Source organism: Lampris incognitus, chromosome 1 (genome assembly GCF_029633865.1).
Source record: "Lampris incognitus isolate fLamInc1 chromosome 1, fLamInc1.hap2, whole genome shotgun sequence".
Taxonomy (NCBI): domain Eukaryota; kingdom Metazoa; phylum Chordata; class Actinopteri; order Lampriformes; family Lampridae; genus Lampris; species Lampris incognitus.
In genome coordinates this window covers 5,288,706-5,307,763 of record NC_079211.1, presented here as the reverse complement: position 1 = coordinate 5,307,763, position 19,058 = coordinate 5,288,706, and the positions used below count along the sequence as shown (strand labels likewise).

Here is a 19,058-nt window from a genome sequence, read left to right as displayed (position 1 = left end):
TAATAATGTGCTGGCAGAAGAAACCAAGAGAATAATGAAATAATAGAGAATGTATATACAAGTGTAAAATAGAAAACAAAAATATAATAGAAATAAAATTGAACAGAAAACAATAAAATGGAATGTGGGGGGGGAAGAATTATCCGCAGGTCCGTATCCGCATTCACACCCCACTAACCACCAATATTCTCACGCCTAACAGTTAATCAATTATTTAATCCAGTTATGTGTAAATGATTCAGAGGGCTGTGCAAAAGCCTTCTTAACGTTACAAGAGCTGCTTTAAGTGGACCGCCTTTTCAAGTGTTTTCCAGTTACAGATTAGTGGATTCGATGAAAATATCTTTCAGTTGTGTAAGATGATATTCTCTCAGAGGCCATTGTGTTCTATCTACATCTATACACCCTCTCTCCAATAACCCCCCACCACCACCACCACCACCTGATTGATCTCAAAAAGAAATAAGTGCCCGGGGTGTTTATTAGAATCATTACGGTATATGTAAACCACAGCTGTATACAATGCAACACCCAGTACCATACTGAACCGTATCCAAGTAACAAACCGCATTGGGTGGAGGTTTTTTGGGGGGTTTTTTTTATGTGCGTATAATGTAGGAATTTATAATGGTAAAGAAGGGTGGCACGGTAGTGCAGTGGTTAGCACGGTCACCTCACAGCAAGAAGGTTCTGGGTTAGAGCTTGGGGGTCGTCCTCTGTGTGGAGTTTGCATGTTTTCCCCGTCTGCGTGGGTTTCCTCCCACAGTCCAAAGACATGTAGGTCCGGTGAATCAGCCATACTAAATTGTCCCTAGGTGTGAATGTGTGTGTGTGTGTGTGTGTGTGTGTGTGGGCCCTTTGATGGACTGGTGGCCTGTCCAGGTTGTCTCCCCACCTGCCGCCTAATGACTGCTGGGATAGGCTCCAGCATCCCGTGACCCTGAGAGCAGGATAAGCGGCTTGGATAATGGATGGATAGATGGTAAAGAAGTAGTATACATCTGAAACATTTTATGTTTGGTTTTCTAGAAGGGAGATATATAAGAGTGACCTTTTCTCTCCAAGAAAATTAAAATTGGATCATAGGGAGGAGCTCGATGCACCCCCCACAACATTTTCCCCAGCTCTCCCAGTCCACACTTTCCACCTTCCCATGGCAGAAAATTATAATTATAGATATGGCTGGCATTTAAAAACCATTCGATACTAGTATGCTCATTACTTTCACAAATACGTTGTTGCTGTTGAGGCAGCTACAAAGTGCACACTGTTGGAAGAGTCACGTGGTCAGTTTTGGAAGAGTCACAGGATCAGTTGGTCACATATTGAGCCATCATTTTTTATGTTTTCATGACAAACCATTTTTTTATGATTTAAAGTTTATTGCCATTTTTTCAATTTTAACAAACAAAACATTCAACATGGAACAGTTCTGAAAAACAATAAAACTGAAATAAGTAATGATAATAACAATAACTGTAATAATAATAGATATAAGAGGAAAGAGGAAAAAGAAACAATTTAGACAAAAAAAAAAGAGAAATATACCAAAGGCTCTTGGAATAATACAAGATATTAAAAGTAAACATACAGATATTGACTGCAGCGTTATTTATTCCTTAGAAATATGACAAGCCATTTTTAAGCATGATTATTACAAAGTATGATGGAGATTTATTACAAAGTGTGACAAAGAGTTATTACAAAGTGTGACAGGTATTACAGTATTACAAAGTGTGACAGGTATTACAGTATTACAAAGTGTGACAGAATTATTACAAAGTGCTACAGTGGCGGTTATTACAAAAGGTGTCGGTACAGGTGCTGGGCATCACACGTGCTGTAATAACTTGGCTGTGTACCTTTGCCCGATTGCACCAAGTCAGTTTAATCCTTGTGCTTTGGTAACTGCTGTTTTACCAGCACCCTCAGCTTGTTTTTAGTGAGCAGTGTGTTGTAATTACCTTGCTAGTTAAAACCACCCAGTGTTGAGCAATGGTCCCCGAGAACCATCCTGTGAGAAGCACTTTCTCCAACCCTCCTCCAGACTTCCTAGAACAGTATTTACCTCCTAGAAGAGTATCTACCTTTGTAAGATTGGTCCTGTCTTTCTCTGTGCACCTGTAGGGGCGCTGGTGGACCAGGGAGTGTTTGAGGAGCTGACCAGGGCATGTCTGCCCCTGCTCTATGAACACATGCAGGAGCTGGGTGTCATCTCAACTATCTCCCTCTCCTGGTTCCTCACCCTCTTTCTGTCGGTCATGCCCTTCGACAGTGCCGTCCTGCTGGTCGACTGTTTCTTCTATGAGGGAATCAAGGTCATCTTTCAGGTCAGCATGCCTCAGTGGGTCTACGTCTGTTCAGTCCATTGTTAGGTTTGTACATTTGTCTTAGTGACAGAGCTGTGCACAGACCTTTTTGGGGGACAAAATACTCTAGATTATAAAAATGAGTATATGTGGTAGTCTGTACCGTATATGTGGGATTTAGTTCCACCCAGGAACACCCATGAAGTATGAAGCTCCACATGTGGTGTTGTTGGAGGGGAATGAAACCAAGACTTAAAGTGCTGCACACACATCAGGCACACTGAGTGGTCTAATAAAGTGTATCAAATCAAAATCAAATATAAATATCAGGTCACTGTTATCATTAATCATTTTTCAATGATATTGTATCGGGATGAAATTCGGATATTGTCATAGTGATACATAATTCTATCATTTAAATTACCCATAATGAGAATCTGTGACCTAGAATTTCTCACAAAATTAGATTTGACATATTTGAGGGAGTATCATTTCAAAAGAAGTAGTTTTGGTTTGATATTATACTTTACCTCGCAGCCTACATACATTACACCTACATGTACATGTATTTTGCCTCACAGCAAGAAGGTCCTAGGTTTGAGCCCCAGGGTAGTCCAAACTTGGGGGTCGTCCCAGGTCGACCTCTGTGTGGAGTTTGCATGTTCTCCCCGTGTCTGCGTGGGTTTCCTCCCACAGTCCAAACACATGTAGGTCCGGGGAATCAGCCGTACTAAATTGTCCCTAGATCTGTGTGTGTGTGTGTGTGTGTGTGTGTGTGTGCATGCGTGTCAGACCTGTGATGGACTAGCGGCCTGTCCAGGGTGTCTCCCCGCCTGCTGCCAAGTGACTGCTGAGATAGGCTCCAGCATCCTGTGACCCGAAGTTAGATAAGCGGCTTGGATAATGGATGGAATTATACTTTACATTACCAAACAGTTCAATGTGATGAACCTCAGTTGGATTCTTACATGTTATTTTTACATATCTAGAGCAGATATCCTGATTTAAATTGATATTGTTTACAATTCTGTCTGATTATCCTGATAATATTTTCCATATTGTTCAACTATACGTCTTTGGTCAGAATCAATTCTGAGACCTTTGTTGCATTTTATCCCCCCTATACTTTCAATCATATATCGCGCTCAACTGTACTCTCCAATAAAGCAAAAAATGTCATTAAAATAATCTAAAAAAAAAATATATATATATATATATTATGCACATCTAACAATATAACATTGAACAGATCACATCACGTGTTACCTACAATACTCCCAAAACAAAAAAGAATAGCCTAGATTTAGAAAAGGTTTTTCAAAGTAGGGTATGGATAGCTCTGGGACTAGTTTGAAAATGAATGCAGGCGTGTGTGGCACTTTTGAGAAGCTTTACCCCCGAGAACAGAAAGACATCGTTGGCATACATCACAGTAGATAACTGCTGTAGCTGGCTACTACTAAGGAGCTTGAATTGAATGATCAGGAGACATTATACAAAAAAACAAAAAGCAGATGAAAAGCATCACATTAGGCACTTAAAACAAATACTGGTTGCCTCGCATGAATTTATTCCATTTCATTGAACATCATTTCACTAGGACTCCATGGGACGAAAATGTGTTTAGTGAATGAAATGGATCTCGTAATGCATTCATTCATTCATCTTCAGCCGCTTCTCCGGGGTCGGGTCGCAGCGGCAGCAAGCTAAGTAGGGCACTCCAGACGTCCCTCTCCCCAGCAACACCCTCCAGCTCCTCTTGGGGGATCCCAAGGCGTTCCCAGGCCAGATTGGACATATAGTCCCTCCAGCGAGTTCTGGGTCGACCCTGGGGTCTCCTCCCAGTTGGCCGTGCCCAGAAAACCTCCAAAGGAAGGTGCCCAGGAGGCATCCTAATCAGATGCCCGAACCACCTCAGCTGGCTCCTTTCGACGCAAAGGAGCAGCGGCTCTACTCCGAGCTCCCTCCGGATGTCCAAGCTCCTCACCCTATCTCTAAGGCTGAGCCAAGACACCCTACGGAGGAAACTCATTTCAGCCGCTTGTATCCGCGATCTCACCCTTTCGGTCACTACCCAAAGCTCATGACCATAGGTGAGGGCTGGAACCAAGACTGACTGGTAAATTGAGAGCTTTGCATTCCAGCTCAGCTCCCTCTTCACCTCAACGGTCTGGTACAACGTCCGCATTACTGCTGATGCTGCACCAATCCGTCTGTCAATCTTCTGCTCCATCCTACCCTCACTCGTGAACAAGACCCCGAGATACATGAACTCCTTCACTTGAGGCAATAATAGTTATTATTCTAGTAATTATCTAGTAATGCATTCTGGAGTAATTGCAGATTAACACTTAATACATTAATGAACCAGCTGTCCTCTTATTGCATTTGGTGATAACCCTAACCAACACGCAGGAGATGATCTTATTGTAAGTTGATATGACACATTATAGCATAACCTGTGCACAACTGTGCACAGTAGCATGAAAACATGGTCTCATATTTTATAAATCTTACAAATATTTTGAAGACTAAATACTTTGGTTGTAGCAGAATAGCCCATGCAAAGTCAGGGTGAAGGACTAAGGCTTGTGCCAACTATGATCTCATAATGTAGTGTTTGCATTTTGACATTAAAAAATGGAATACTGTTATTGTGGAGTGGTGACGACCACAATCTGACTTCATCTGAATCAGTACCATGTTCCAAGCATTTCATGTACAGACGGTGAGTTCGGGGGGCTAACAGCACACATAACTCTTCAAATGCCTACCCAGTTTTACCACAGCTTTTATTATCATCATCGTCATCATCATTATCATTGCAACCCTTGGAATTCCACTCAATGCATTTAGCAGAACTTTATGGGGCTACTACACAGACAACGAAATTTAAAAAAAACCCCACTAAATATGTTCATTGGTGTTTATTTGCTGACCATGACCAGCAGCTGTTATGTCATATTGGAATGAATGAATGGAATGAAGGACAGATATTTGGATCAATAAATTGCCTTTACCTCTATTGACTCCACTTCTAGGTGGCGTTGACTGTGCTTCATGATAACATGGACGTTCTGCTGAATTGCAGCGATGAGGGAGAAGCCATGACTATACTGGGCAGGTAGGTAACAGACCAGTCTGGCTGTCTACTGGTTATGGTTACCTGACCAATTACACTCTAGTTTGCTGCCTTGGATCCTGTTTGATGGGGGTCAGGTTGGGAGCCCAGCGAGGGCAATATTGAATGTAGGCAAATAAGTAGGATATGAAGATACAGTGGATATAAAAAGTCTACACAACCCTGTTAAAATGGCAGGTTGTGTGATATAAATAAATGAAACCGAGATAAATCATGTCAGAACTTTTCCCGCTTTTTTTTTTCTTTTTTAATTGCAACCTATAAAAATAAAGCGAAAAACAAATCCGAAACTTTTTAGGAAGGAAAAAAAGCTTGCAATAAGCAAGCAAGCAAAAATTTATTTATATGTGCTTTTAAAAACGTACAGTTACAAAGGGCTTTACACTCAATACACAAATACGAATAAATACATAAAATAAATTGAATGAATATATAAGACATGGCATAGGGCGTGACAGGCCAAGCTAAAAACAAAACAAAGCAAAACAGAAGGCAGGGGTGGGAATCTATAAAAAGGCTTGCCTGAAAAGATGGTTTTTAGAAGCCGCTTTAAACAGTCCAAAGATTCAGCGAGTCTAATGGATTGGGGTAGATTATTCCAGAGGCTTGGTGCTAAAACTGCAAAGGTGTGGTCACCTTTTGTTTTGCAGTTGGAGTGAGGGATGGATAAAAGACCAAGGTTTGAGGATCGGAGTGGTCGGGAAGTGGAATGAGGAGTGAGATCAGAATTGTAACTGGGGGCAAGATCATGCAGTGCTTTAAATGTAATCAATAAGATCTTACAGATTATTCTGAATTTTACGGGAAGCCAATGGAGGGATGCAAGAATAGGGGTAATATGGGACCTACGGCTAGTCCTAGTTCATAGTCTAGTTCTAGATAGTAGTCTAGCAGCTGCATTCTGAGCCAACTGTGGACGATTTAAAGTAGCTTGGTTGAGCCCAGAGTAGAGGGAGTTAAAGTAATCTAGACAGGAGAAAATGAAAGTGTGAATTAATTTTTTGATATCCTTAAAAGACAAGATATTTCTGATTTTTGCAATATTTCTTACCTGAAGAAAACAGGATTGGACAAGCTTAGTAACATGGTGCTCGAAAGACATATTCTGGTCAAAGATGATACCAAGATTTTTAGCGGTAGGTTTGATGTTTGAATGAAGTGAACCAGTAATCTGATCGACTGCAGTGGCAAAGTCCTCAGGACCAATTAAGAGAATTTCAGTTTTGATGGAGGAAATTAAGAGACATCCACTCTTGGGTGGCAGCTAAGCAATCATGGAGGGGGAACAGTTAATTCAGGTTATTGGATTTGACAGTGAAATAGATCTGAGTATCATCGGCATAACAGTGGTATTACGTCTTGAAAAGTGACTAAACAAATGACCCAGAGGAAGCATGTATAAAGAGAAGAGGACTGGCCCAAGGAAAGACCCCTGAGGGACTCCACACAGTAGGGGAGCTGACGAGGATACAAGATTGTTAATACAAATATTAAAATATCTAGTAGTCAGATAAGAGTGAAACCAATTTAACACTGTACCAGAAATGCCAACCCAGTTCTCCAACCTATCGAGTAAGATGGCATGATCGATGGTATCAAAGGCAGCGGTTAATTCTAGGAGAATAAGAATAAAGTATTCACCTTTATCAGCATGCATAAGAATGTCATTCGACACTCTTAGTAATGCTGTCTCAGTACAATGCTTGTGACGAAAGCCGGATTGAAATTTATCAAAAATCGAAAATAACCTGGTTTCATAAGAGTGACTTTTTATATCCACTGTATTACCCCTTTCACACTGGCCAAAAAACCCCGCTAACATCTGCCTTTTTACATTGACCAAAGGCGGACATTAGCGGGTTTTTTGGCCAGTGTGAAAGGGGTATATGAGAGTTCTGTGATGGACTGGTGGCTCTGGTCTACCGCATCCCTGGATTGGATTGAGTTGGTATGAACAATAAAAACAATGGAAGACCCTACATATGGACCCCATTTATACCTTGTATTAACATGCCATCGGTAGCCAGATATATTATTTGAATAGCTTGTTCAGAAAGCTGCAGCTCGTCTGGTGTTCAACCGTCCTAAGTTCTCCCACACAACTCCCCTTCTCATGTCCCTACACTGGCTCCCAGTAGCTGCTCGCATCCAGTTTAAGACTCTGGTGCTAGCCTACAGGGCAGTGAAAGGAACAGCTCCTTCCTATCTCCAGGACATGGTCAAGCCCTACACCCCCGCCCGACCACTTGGCTCTGCTGCCTCGGGACGCCTGGTTGCCCCGTCGCTCAGAGGCCCCTGCTGCCGATCGACCCGGTCACGGCTCTTTTCTGTCCTGGCCCCACAGTGGTGGAATGAACTCCCCACTGATGTGAGGACAGTGGAGTCGCTGCCCATCTTTCAGCGCAGGTTGGAAACTCACCTCTTCAAGAACTACTCCCCTGTTACTTGCTTTTAGCACTTATTGTATTCACGCATTTAAAAAAAAATCTCTTTCTTGCGCTTTTACTTTAGCACTGGTTTTGCTCTTAGATGCTTGTTTAGAGAGAAGATGCACTTATGACCCTGATGACTAGTAGCTCTCCTGATTTCCTACATTAAAGGCACTTACTGTAAGTCGCTTTGGATATAAGCGTCAGCTAAATGACCGTAATGTAATTTAATGTAATGAATAAAGAAAAATATTGATGCAGGATGTAAATGCAAGTAGTATTGTGATCAGAACATGCATCTTTTTCAGTATAAAGTTGTAAAAAAGACACACGGTCTATAAGGACGATACTGTCAGTACACAAGTCTGAAAAAAGAAAGGACGAGGAGATAGAGCCAGACTCAACGTGCAGGTTGGGGGGTGCCAAGAAGGTCGGGTAGAAGATATATATAATATGTTTCCATGGGCCGGACTTACAGACTACTGCTCACTAGAGAAACTAACCTTACACTGAGCCTGGAACCCTTCCAGAGACGACATGTCAAGGTTAAGCACCAACCGACTCGTGATCCTAACATTAAAATTCAGTCAGTTTTCCTTGGCTGTTTCAGCGACTATACTCAATGAGTACTAAGTAAGGTTAGCTTGCGATGCAGGAATGGTATTAGTCAAATGATAATGAGAATAAGTAACTTTTTAGTTTTGATTTGAGGGAACCTCCAGATTCAGCCTCCCTGATGTCAACAGACTTTTCTCAAAGAAAAGAGACTAGCTTGGAAAATGCCGTGCAACCTGCTGGATTTATTTTGGCTCTGGTAACAGAAAGGAAATAGTTTGCATACTTCCAGAGTTATTTAATGACCAGATGCATGCACATTGACCTTTCTGTGGCTCTGTATGTACAAAGGAAGAGACAGACATAATTTATTCAAACTGATGCAGCCATAGCTCTGCTTTCTTAGAAAATCCCATTACAAAACATGACCAGGTTTCAACAGCGGGGACAAAGTGCTGAATGCATTTAATGTCCTCTGTCCGTCTGTCATTCTTTTGCAGATATCTGGATAATGTTGTGAACAAGCAGACCGTCTCTGAACCCATACCCCACCTCCATGCCCTGCTGACCAGTGGTGATGAGCCGCCTCCTGAGATTGACGTGTTTGAGCTCATCAAATCCTCCTATGAGGTCTGAGGTCCTTCTAGTTGAATCCCCTCATCATGTCACTACTAGCATCAACATGCTTAATGTACATGATTTTCATTGGATTGGGTCTAGTTAGATACTGTCAAAGCCTTAGATTTTCTGTGTTAGACAGAGATTTTACAGCTTGTTTATTGGAACTGTTGGTTAAAGTGAAACTTATTGTTTCCCCCGATCAGAAATTTGGCAGCCTGCGCTCTGACGTCATTGAGCAGATGAGGTTCAAACAAAGGTTAAAGGTCATCCAGTCTCTTGAAGACACGGCCAAGAGGAGCGTGGTGGGTGCTTCACTTCTTTGGCTGTGACTCTACTGTTATGACAACACAAAATATGGAGCATGGAGATTCTAGCTGTTCGTCTTTACAGGTCAGAGCCATGATGACCGAGTCTGCCTTCACCATCGAGGAACTTGAGGAGCTCTACTGCCTCTTTAAGGTGGTGTTTACAGCCTTTTGGTGTGTGTGCATGTGCGGTCTTGTGCGCCTTACTCTGGTCTCTTCCAAGCTGTCCTGGTCGCTGCTCCACCCCCTCTGCCGATCTGGGGAGGGTTGCAGACTACCACATGCCTCCTCTGATACATGTGGAGTCGCCAGCCGCTTTTCACCTGACAGCGAGGAGTTTCGCCAGGAGGATGTAGCACGTGGGAGGATCATGCTATTCCCCGCAGTTTCCCATCCCCCCACCCCCCGAACAGGTGCCCCGGCCGACCAGAGGAGAGGCTAGTGCAGTGACCCAGGACACATACCCACATCCGGCTTCCCACCATTTTTTTTCTTTTCTTTTCTTTTTTTTTTTAAATTTTTCACGAGGACAATTTCTGCCTTCCTATGCATGTTTTCTGATCAAAAGATAAGAAAGGGTTTACTTCTTCTTAAAAAAGGGTAGCAACTTTTACTTAAACAATTCTTTAATTGACACAAGCTTTTGAAAGTCTGTTCCTGAGCACTCGGAAAACAAATGAAAGTCTATGAAACACTGAAGTTTGGAGTTATCCTTAAAAATGTCCTTTCCTTAGAAATGCTGTGATCTGTTTCGGATGTCTCTGCCTTCAGCCCAATGCATGCTGGGATAGATAGACTGCATCCTTTCACAACCCTCACATGGCTTAGGGATCAAAAGGGAATGAATGAATGAATATATGTATTGGGTGTAAAGTTTATTTTTTATCTTGGAACGTCTCCTCCAGGCCAAACACATCATGAGCTGCTACTGGGGGGCCAGCAGCACTGCTGCAGAGCGTCACGACCCCAGTCTGCCCTACCTGGAGCAGTACCGCATCGACCTGGGCCAGTTCTCTCAGCTCTTCAGGTCCCTGGGCCCCTGGGTGTGTGGCATCCACACCATCACCTTAGCAGCCCGCCTCTTCCGTCTCTTAGACACCAACAAAGATGGCCTCATCAACTTTAAGGAGTTTATCACCGGGCTGAGTGAGTGAGGATAAGTGATCCTGCCGTCATGCTGAAATGGCTTAAAAATCCAGTCCAATGATTTTAATTCAGGCAAACAAGTTTTATTGTGTAATATTAATGTTAGGAGTCATGTCTTCATCTTCAGAAGCTTCATTTGATTTGTTACAACTGTGATAGCGCCCCCTTTTCTGAACAAAGTCAATTTTCAACAGGCTGAGTTCACAAGACTCTATTGATAGCTAGCTAATTCGCTGACTAGCATGATGTTGCTAGGCAACCTTTCAAAACCAATCAGCTAACAGACTGATGATGGCAATTCATTGACTGTCCAATAAAATCAGAGTATTAGATGATGACATTTGTTACCAGAAGCTGCTTGGTTTTCTAAAATGGTTTAATGACACTGATGAGCCAAAACATTATGACCACCTGCCTAATATGCTGTTGGTCCTCCATGTGCAGCCAAAACAGTGCCAACCTACCAAGACACGGATTCTGCAACACCCCTGAAGGTGTCCTTTGGTATCCAGCACCAAAACATTAGCAGCAGATCATTCAAGTCCTGTAAGTTGTGAGGTGGAGCCACCGTGGGTCAGACTTGTCAGTCCAGCAGATCCCACAGATGCTCAATCGAATTGAGATCTGGAGAATTTGGAGGCCAGTGCAACACCATGTTCCTCAAACCATTCCTGAACAATGTGTGCAGTGTCCATTATCCTGCTGAAAGAGGCCACTGCCATCAGGGAATACCATTGCAATGAAGGGGTGTACCTGGTCTGTAACGATGTGTAGGTAGGTGGCACGTGTCAAATTGACGTCCATATGAATGGCCCGACCCAGGGTTTCCAAGCAGAACATTGCCCAGAGCATAACACTAACTGCACCGGCTTGTCGTCTTCCCATAATGCATCCTGGTGCCATCACCTCCCCAGGTAAATGGCGTACTCATGCACAGCAATCCACGTGATCTAAAAGAAAACGGGATTCGTCGGACCAGCTGACCTACTGCTTCAAGGGCCAGTTCCGATACTCGTGTGCCCATTGTAGGTGCTTTCAACAGTGGACAGGGGTCATCATAGACACTCTTAACAGGTCTGCGGCTACGCAGCCCCATACGCAGCAGGGTGCAATGCACTGTGTGTTATGACACATTGCTCTCATAACCATCATTAAAGTTTCCTGTGACTTGCGCCACAGTAGACCTTCTGTCGGTTTGAACCAGACAGGATAGCCTTCGTTGGCCTCGCGCATTGATGAGCCTTGGGCACCCAACACCCTGTCACCGGTTTGTGGTTTGTCCCTCCTTGGACCACTGTCGGTAGGGACCTAGCCACTGCTGACCAGGAGCCACCCCACAAGCCTTGCCGTTTCAGGGATGCTCTGACCCAGTGGTCTGGCCACAACAATTTGGCCCTTGTCAAGGTCGCTTAGGTCTTAAATCCTGCCCATTTGTCCTGCATCCAACTTGTTGACTACGAGACCTGATTGTTCGCTTACCATCTAATCTACCCAGACCTTGACATGTGCCCTTGTTTGGAGATGATCAACATTATTCTGTTCACCTATGAGTGGTCATAATGTTTTGGCTCATCAGTGTATGTTGACAACCAGGAGGAGGGGCTTTAGTCAGATTTTCCCTACAACAGCAGTTCAAATAGTTTGGATAATTTTACATTAATAAACCCTCTGTTAAAAAATACACTGAGAATTGAAGACATGATTTTTGTTGGACTGGCTCTTTAATAAAAGCTACTGTTCTGACGATTAACATGCAAACAAAGGTGCCCTTTGATACATTCTGTTGGTGGCGTAATTAAAACAATAGCTAATTCATATATATCTTAATCATCAACCCTTTTGTCATATTTGATGTGAATGGCTGGTGTCTGGTTGGACTTTGCCAGGAAAAATTAAGGGTGCGTAGTGTTTTCCATCTTCATCATAGAGAAGAAGGCAGGTGGTGTTGAGTTTGAAGAAGTGAGGGTGTTGAATCTAACCAGCAGATATGACAGAACAAGCTGGTGGAAGACCTTTACCAACAGATAGTACTACATCAGTAAATAAAACTCAGGTTCAGCCAGGTTTTTTGGTTTGTTTCTGACACAACAGCCCTGCTGACTCTCATTCATTCTGAATGGAGCTCAAACAACACCCACCTAAATTAAACTCAAAGCATCATCTCCAGGATTATAGCTTTAACAAGCATAATTCATTAAAAAACATTCTTATCAACCCATGGCTGTTCATATGTTCCAGCCTCCAAAATATATGAGTTTCTGACCACATGGTGGTGGTCCAGACAGGAGACATGAGGCAGACTCTTTAGGGTACCTTTTCTAGCCCCCTACCCAACTGGGGTGAGCAGAGCGGATCCTAAATAGGGCTGCTCAGTCATGGGTGCAGCAGCCGAGATGCCCCTCTGCCTCAGTCCCAGGGTGTGGTGACTGATCATACACCCCCCCACCGCCTGTGTGTCAGGTGGTGGCTAGGGTCTGCCAGACTTCACTGTCCTGCCCCCATCACCTCTTCCTGATCGCCACAAGGCTTTGACCCAGGATGTTTATGGGTTAATCCTTGAGGGAGGACTCCTGTGCATGGCAGCTTTTTACGTGGAGAGGCTGACGCTCCTGCAGCCACCACACGGTCCTTGGCAGGGGGTGGCCGTAGTCCAATGGCATGGAGAACCAAGACGATTGGGGACCACCCTCTGTTGCAGCCTTCATCCGCCTTCACTGGCATTGTGACCTGAAGACATCTTCCGCCAGTTCCGCTGTTGAGGTCTTTGTTGGATCGTGGTTCGTCTGGAACCTCCCCCTTGACCTGTCCGCATTGGGTGACCCTACCAGGAGCCAAGCTCCAGATGGCATACCTCTTGGGATCATTAGTACATGCAAGCTTCTCCACCATGACAAGGTGGCAATCCAGGAGATTTTTAGCACTATGCACCAAAAGACACCCAGGAAATCGGGGAGTGACCCGAGTCCCTACTTAGCAGCTAAAGCAGATATTGCAGTAATCTTGGGCACGAGGATATTTTTTTTAATAGATATCGTTTGATATTTGTAGTTTTTTCTCCTTAAAAACATTGTGCTTATGTCTTCGTAACTTTATGTTGAGGATCCTAACACGTCAAATCACTAACGGGTCCAAAATCTGCCTGGTCTTCAGTGAACTTGAACTTGCACTTTCAGCTACAGAAGCTCCTACATCAGGTGTTGCTCATTTGTTCTGTTCTAACAAAGATGGCGAGGGGCAGTTGATTCAGCTGCTGGGTAGAAGAGCAGGACTGTGTAAGAAATAAGAGTTTCATCATGAAGTTCTCTACTGATCGCTCTCTCCTCCTGCTGCAGGTGGGATGTATCACGGTGACATGACGGAGAAACTCAAAATGTTGTACAAGCTCCACCTGCCGCCAGGTAACTCAAACACATCACTCTTACCATGCTGGTAGCAGATAGTCTGGGTCTGGTTCATTAGTCCCTCCTGTTGAGATCCTGTTATTTTAAAGACGGTCAGCTGGTGAACCAGTGAAAGTAACTGGCAGGTGTTGTTTCAGCAATGGAAAGGAGAACTGGAGTTGTCCCCGGGGGGCAGCACTGCAGCTGACCGCTGCTCCTATACAATAGGACGGGTTAAATGCAGAAAACAAATTTCATTGTCGGTGGCACGGTGGCGCAGTGGTTAGCGCGGTCGCCTCACAGCAAGAAGGTCCTGGGTTCAAGCCCCGGGGTAGTCCCACCTTGGGGGTGGTCCCGGGTCGTCCTCTGTGTGGAGTTTGCATGTTCTCCCCGTGTCTCCGTGGGTTTCCTCCGGGGGCTCCGGTTTCCTCCCACAGTCCAAAGACATGTAGGTCAGGTGACTCACCGCACTAAATTGTCCCTAGGTGTCAATGTGTGTGTGTGTGTGTGTGTGTGCGTGTGTGTGTTGGCCCTGTGATGGACTGGCGGCTTGTCCAGGTTGTCTCCACGCCTGCCGCCCAATGACTGCTGGGATAGGCTCCAGCACCCCTGAGAGCAGGATAAGCGGCTTGGATGATGGATGGATGGAAATTTTGTTGTAACCGTAGAATAACAAAATAAAGTGGTTTTCATTTCATTTTTCATTTTGTTTGCTGCCACGTCAAACAGTAGAATAACTTAGTAAGCATGTTTTCAAACACGCTACACACACACACACACACACACACACAGAACATGGAAACAGGAAGTATCAGCAAACATAACAGGAAATGACATTGCTAGAGCTGGTGTGTGTGTGTGTGTGTGTGTGTGTGTGTGTGTGTAAAACTTAAGCTGACAGAAAAGTGGTGTTTTGTGTATAGTCTCATCCAGACTGAGGCAGTGTTGGGTTTGTATGTGAACTGTCATTCTTATCTGTCAGCGTTGTCTCCAGAGGAGGCCGAGTCGGCACTCGAGGCAGCTCAGTTCTTCACCGAGGACACGCCACAAGGTATTACATGTCTTCCTCTCTCTCACACACACACACAGACACACACACACACACACACACAGTACACTCTCCAGCCTAGACCATGTCTTGTGACACAGTTCTAAAACTGCTATAAAACCTTCTTTTTTTTAAATTCAATAATTAATTTTTTAAAAATTATGAATTTTTTTCACAATTTGTGATAATGGGCTACAGAAATAAAATTAACTTGACTCCTGTTAGACTTCTTGTTGTCATTGACAACACATGCTTACCAGGAGAGGGGGGTCGTTGGTCTTCCTTGTTCTGCATCACGAGTCCTTCACCATCATGTCACATCATGACTCAACATTTCGAAACGCTTGTGTTGATGTGAGCAGCAGCAGCGGTCTCACGTGGCGAGACTGTGGCGACAACCCTTTAACACCCCCACTGACATGTGAGACTCACTAGGCACCGTTTGGCACATCTTTGTTCCTCTGTCCTTGTTACCAGACATCTGCTGGACCTGTTGTATAAGCCTTCCTTTTGTGAAATCAATATAAAATCAGTATTCCAGTGTTGCAGGTGTGGAGCGTACACTTCATGGTCATTTTATCCCACGTAGACGCCAGGTTAGACGCCAGGTTAGACACGTAGACGCCAGGTTAGATGCCAGGTTAGACGCCAGGTTAGACACGTAGATGCCAGGTTAGACACGTAGACGCCAGGTTAGACACGTAGATGCCAGGTTAGACACGTAGATGCCAGGTTAGACACGTAGACGCCAGGTTAGACACGTAGATGCCAGGTTAGACACGTAGACGCCAGGTTAGACACGTAGACGCCAGGTTAGACACGTAGATGCCAGGTTAGACACGTAGATGCCAGGTTAGACATGTAGACGCCAGGTTAGACACGTAGACGCCAGGTTAGACACGTAGACACCAGGTTAGACGCCAGGTTAGACACGTAGATGCCAGGTTAGACACGTAGATGCCAGGTTAGACACGTAGACGCCAGGTTAGACACGTAGACGCCAGGTTAGACACGTAGATGCCAGGTTAGACACGTAGATGCCAGGTTAGACACGTAGATGCCAGGTTAGACACGTAGATGTCAGGTTAGACACGTAGACGCCAGGTTAGACACGTAGACGCCAGGTTAGACACGTAGACACCAGGTTAGACGCCAGGTTAGATGCCAGGTTAGACACGTAGACGCCAGGTTAGACACGTAGACGCCAGGTTAGATGCCAGGTTAGACACGTAGACGCCAGGTTAGACACGTAGACGCCAGGTTAGACACGTAGATGCCAGGTTAGACATGTAGATGCCAGGTTAGACACGTAGACGCCAGGTTAGACACGTAGACGCCAGGTTAGACACGTAGACGCCAGGTTAGATGCCAGGTTAGACACGTAGACACCAGGTTAGACGCCAGGTTAGATGCCAGGTTAGACACGTAGACGCCAGGTTAGACACGTAGACGCCAGGTTAGACACGTAGACGCCAGGTTAGACACGTAGACACCAGGTTAGACACGTAGACGCCAGGTTAGACACGTAGACGCCAGGTTAGACACGTAGACGCCAGGTTAGACACGTAGACGCCAGGTTAGACACATAGACGCCAGGTTAGACACGTAGACGCCAGGTTAGACACGTCGATGCCAGGATAGACATGTAGATGCCAGGTTAGCCCCCAAGGAACTATGGAATATTTCCCTAAAATTCTGCCCAATGTTTGCATCATTCATAAAACTGTACATAGTGAAACATTCATCAGTGTTAAGGCCCCTATTTGGTACATTTTGGAATGTGAAATAAATCTTCAGGTTTGCTTTACACCAAATGTAGTGAAAATTGAGGCGGTCAAAATTATTAGCCCCCCATGTGATTTTTTGCTTTCAAACCACACCTGAGCAATCAATCAGCTTTCAAACCACACCTGAGCAACCAGTCAGCATTGAACTTTACTTAAGGGACTCCAATGAACAGGGCTAGTGGCACTTGAACGCTTGATTGGGAGGGACTACTCTTAAATTCTTGGTAAGAAGTAATTTCATCATGCCAAAAAGTAAAGAAATCAGTCTGGAACTCAGAAAGAAGATACTGGATGCTCATCTTCAGAGGGAAGGCTATACTGCCATTTGCAAGCGTTTCACAGTGTCTAGAAAAGCTGTACGTTGCATCATCAACCCCGGGGTTGTCCAACCTTGGGAGTCGTCCCGGGTCGTTCTCTGTGTGGAGTTTGCATGTTCTCCCCGTGTCTGCGGTGGGTTTTCTGCGGGTGCTCCGGTTTCCCCCACCACCATGAAGACATACGTGTTAGGGTTAATACTCCCGTCTGTGCCCCTGAGCAAGGCATGGCAAGACGAGCTGGAGCTAGGATGGGTTGCATGCAGACAAGAACTCCCCCACGGGGATCATTAAAGTATGTAAATCATATCGGTGGGAATGTTTCTGATTAGCTGCCTGTTTGTGAAGAAGCTGCACTGTTTCCTTGATAACAGAACACTTCTGTTTCCCTCCTCTCACTCACATGCTCTCTGAATGTCTTTCCCTCTGTTTTCTGTCTCTCCCCTTTCCCTTTCCATCGTTCTCTTTACGCTCCACGTTTCCTGGGCCTCTAGACTCTCCCCTCCTGTCTGATTTGGACTTCCTGGCGCTGCAGGAAGTGACCTCAGGTTTGTGTCTGTGTGGTTCTGCGATGCTTTTGGTTTGCTCAGCAAAGAAAGTGATTAAGACTGAAGAGCATCGAATCCCCGCGTTGCCTCCGACTCGGTCGGGCGTCCCTACAGACACAATTGGCCGTGTCTGCGGGTGGGAAGCTGGATTGTGGGTATATGTCCTGGGCGCTGCACTAGCGCCTCCTCTGGTTGGTCGGGGGCGCCTGTTCAGGGGGGAGGGGGAACTGGAGGGAATAGCATGATCCTCCCACTCGCTACGTCCCTCTGGTGAAACTCCTCACTGTCAGGTGAAAAGAAGCGGCTGGTGACTCCAGGTGTTGGAGGAGACATGTGGTAGTCTGCAGCCCTCCCCGGATCGGCAGAGGGGGTGGAGCAGAGACCGGGACGGCTCGGAAGAGTGGGGTAATTGGCCGGATACAATTGGGGAGAATGTGAGGGGGGGGGGGTTGAGAGACGTGGCATTAAAGTGACTTGGTGGGGTTGGTAAAATGTGTTTTAAACCCCCTCTACAGCAGGGAGGCTTCAGGAAGTGAGGCAGACTACTGGCGACCAGGTCACCTTACATGTTAACAAGTAACATGAAGGGTTACATGTCCCCACCAAGACATTTTAAGGGTGTCGGTCACATGTCTGATGGTTGGACATGTCTTATGTCAAACAGTGACATCACCTAAATAAATCATCTACACACAAAGAAGTGGAAGGTCAAAATATTCACTGAGATTCCTCCCAACATTTCCTCTACAGGGCTCTGTCTGTCTCTTCATCTGTGTCTGTCTCTTCATCTCCGCCTGTCTCTTCATCTCTGTCTGTCTCTTCATCTCCATCTGTCTCTTCATCTGTCTGTCTCTTCATCTCCGTCTGTCTCTTCATCTCTGTCTGTCTCTTCATCTGTGTCTCTCTTCATCTCTGTCTGTCTCTTCATCTCCATCTGTCTCTTCATCTGTCTGTCTCTTCATCTGTGTCTGTCTCTTCATCTCCGCCTGTCTCTTCATCTCCGTCTGTCTCTTCATCTCTGTCTGTCTCTTCATCTGTGTCTCTCTTCATCTCTGTCTGTCTCTTCATCTCCATCTGTCTCTTCATCTGTCTGTCTCTTCATCTGTGTCTGTCTCTTCATCTCCGTCTGTCTCTTCATCTCTGTCTGTCTCTTCATCTCTGTCTGTCCCTTCATCTGTGTCTCTCTTCATCTCTGTCTGTCTCTTCATCTCCGTCTGTCTCTTCATCTCTGTCTGTCTCTTCATCTCCGTCTGTCTCTTCATCTGTGTCTCTTCATCTCTGTCTGTCTCTTCATCTCCGTCTGTGTCTCTTCATCTCTGTCTGTCTCTCTTCATCTCCGTCTGTGTCTCTTCAGCTCCGTCTGTTTCCTCATCTCCGTCTGTCTCCTCATCTCTGTCTCTTCATCTCCATCTGTCTCTTCATCTCTGTCTGTGTCTTCATCTGTGTCTGTCTCTTCATCTGTGTCTGTCTCTTC

General features: G+C 45.0%; 1 protein-coding gene across 1 annotated transcript in view; it reads left to right on the top strand.

The window, feature by feature from the left end:
- The window catches only part of LOC130114971 (TBC1 domain family member 9B), a 49,605-nt gene that overhangs the window by 24,926 nt on the left and 5,621 nt on the right, over positions 1-19,058 (top strand). The window contains exons 12-19 of the mRNA XM_056282759.1: positions 2,128-2,330; positions 5,351-5,433; positions 8,936-9,065; positions 9,260-9,358; positions 9,447-9,515; positions 10,267-10,507; positions 13,840-13,905; positions 14,870-14,938. Of these exons, the coding sequence (XP_056138734.1) occupies positions 2,128-2,330; positions 5,351-5,433; positions 8,936-9,065; positions 9,260-9,358; positions 9,447-9,515; positions 10,267-10,507; positions 13,840-13,905; positions 14,870-14,938 (960 nt within the window). The remainder of the gene's footprint in view (positions 1-2,127; positions 2,331-5,350; positions 5,434-8,935; positions 9,066-9,259; positions 9,359-9,446; positions 9,516-10,266; positions 10,508-13,839; positions 13,906-14,869; positions 14,939-19,058) is intronic.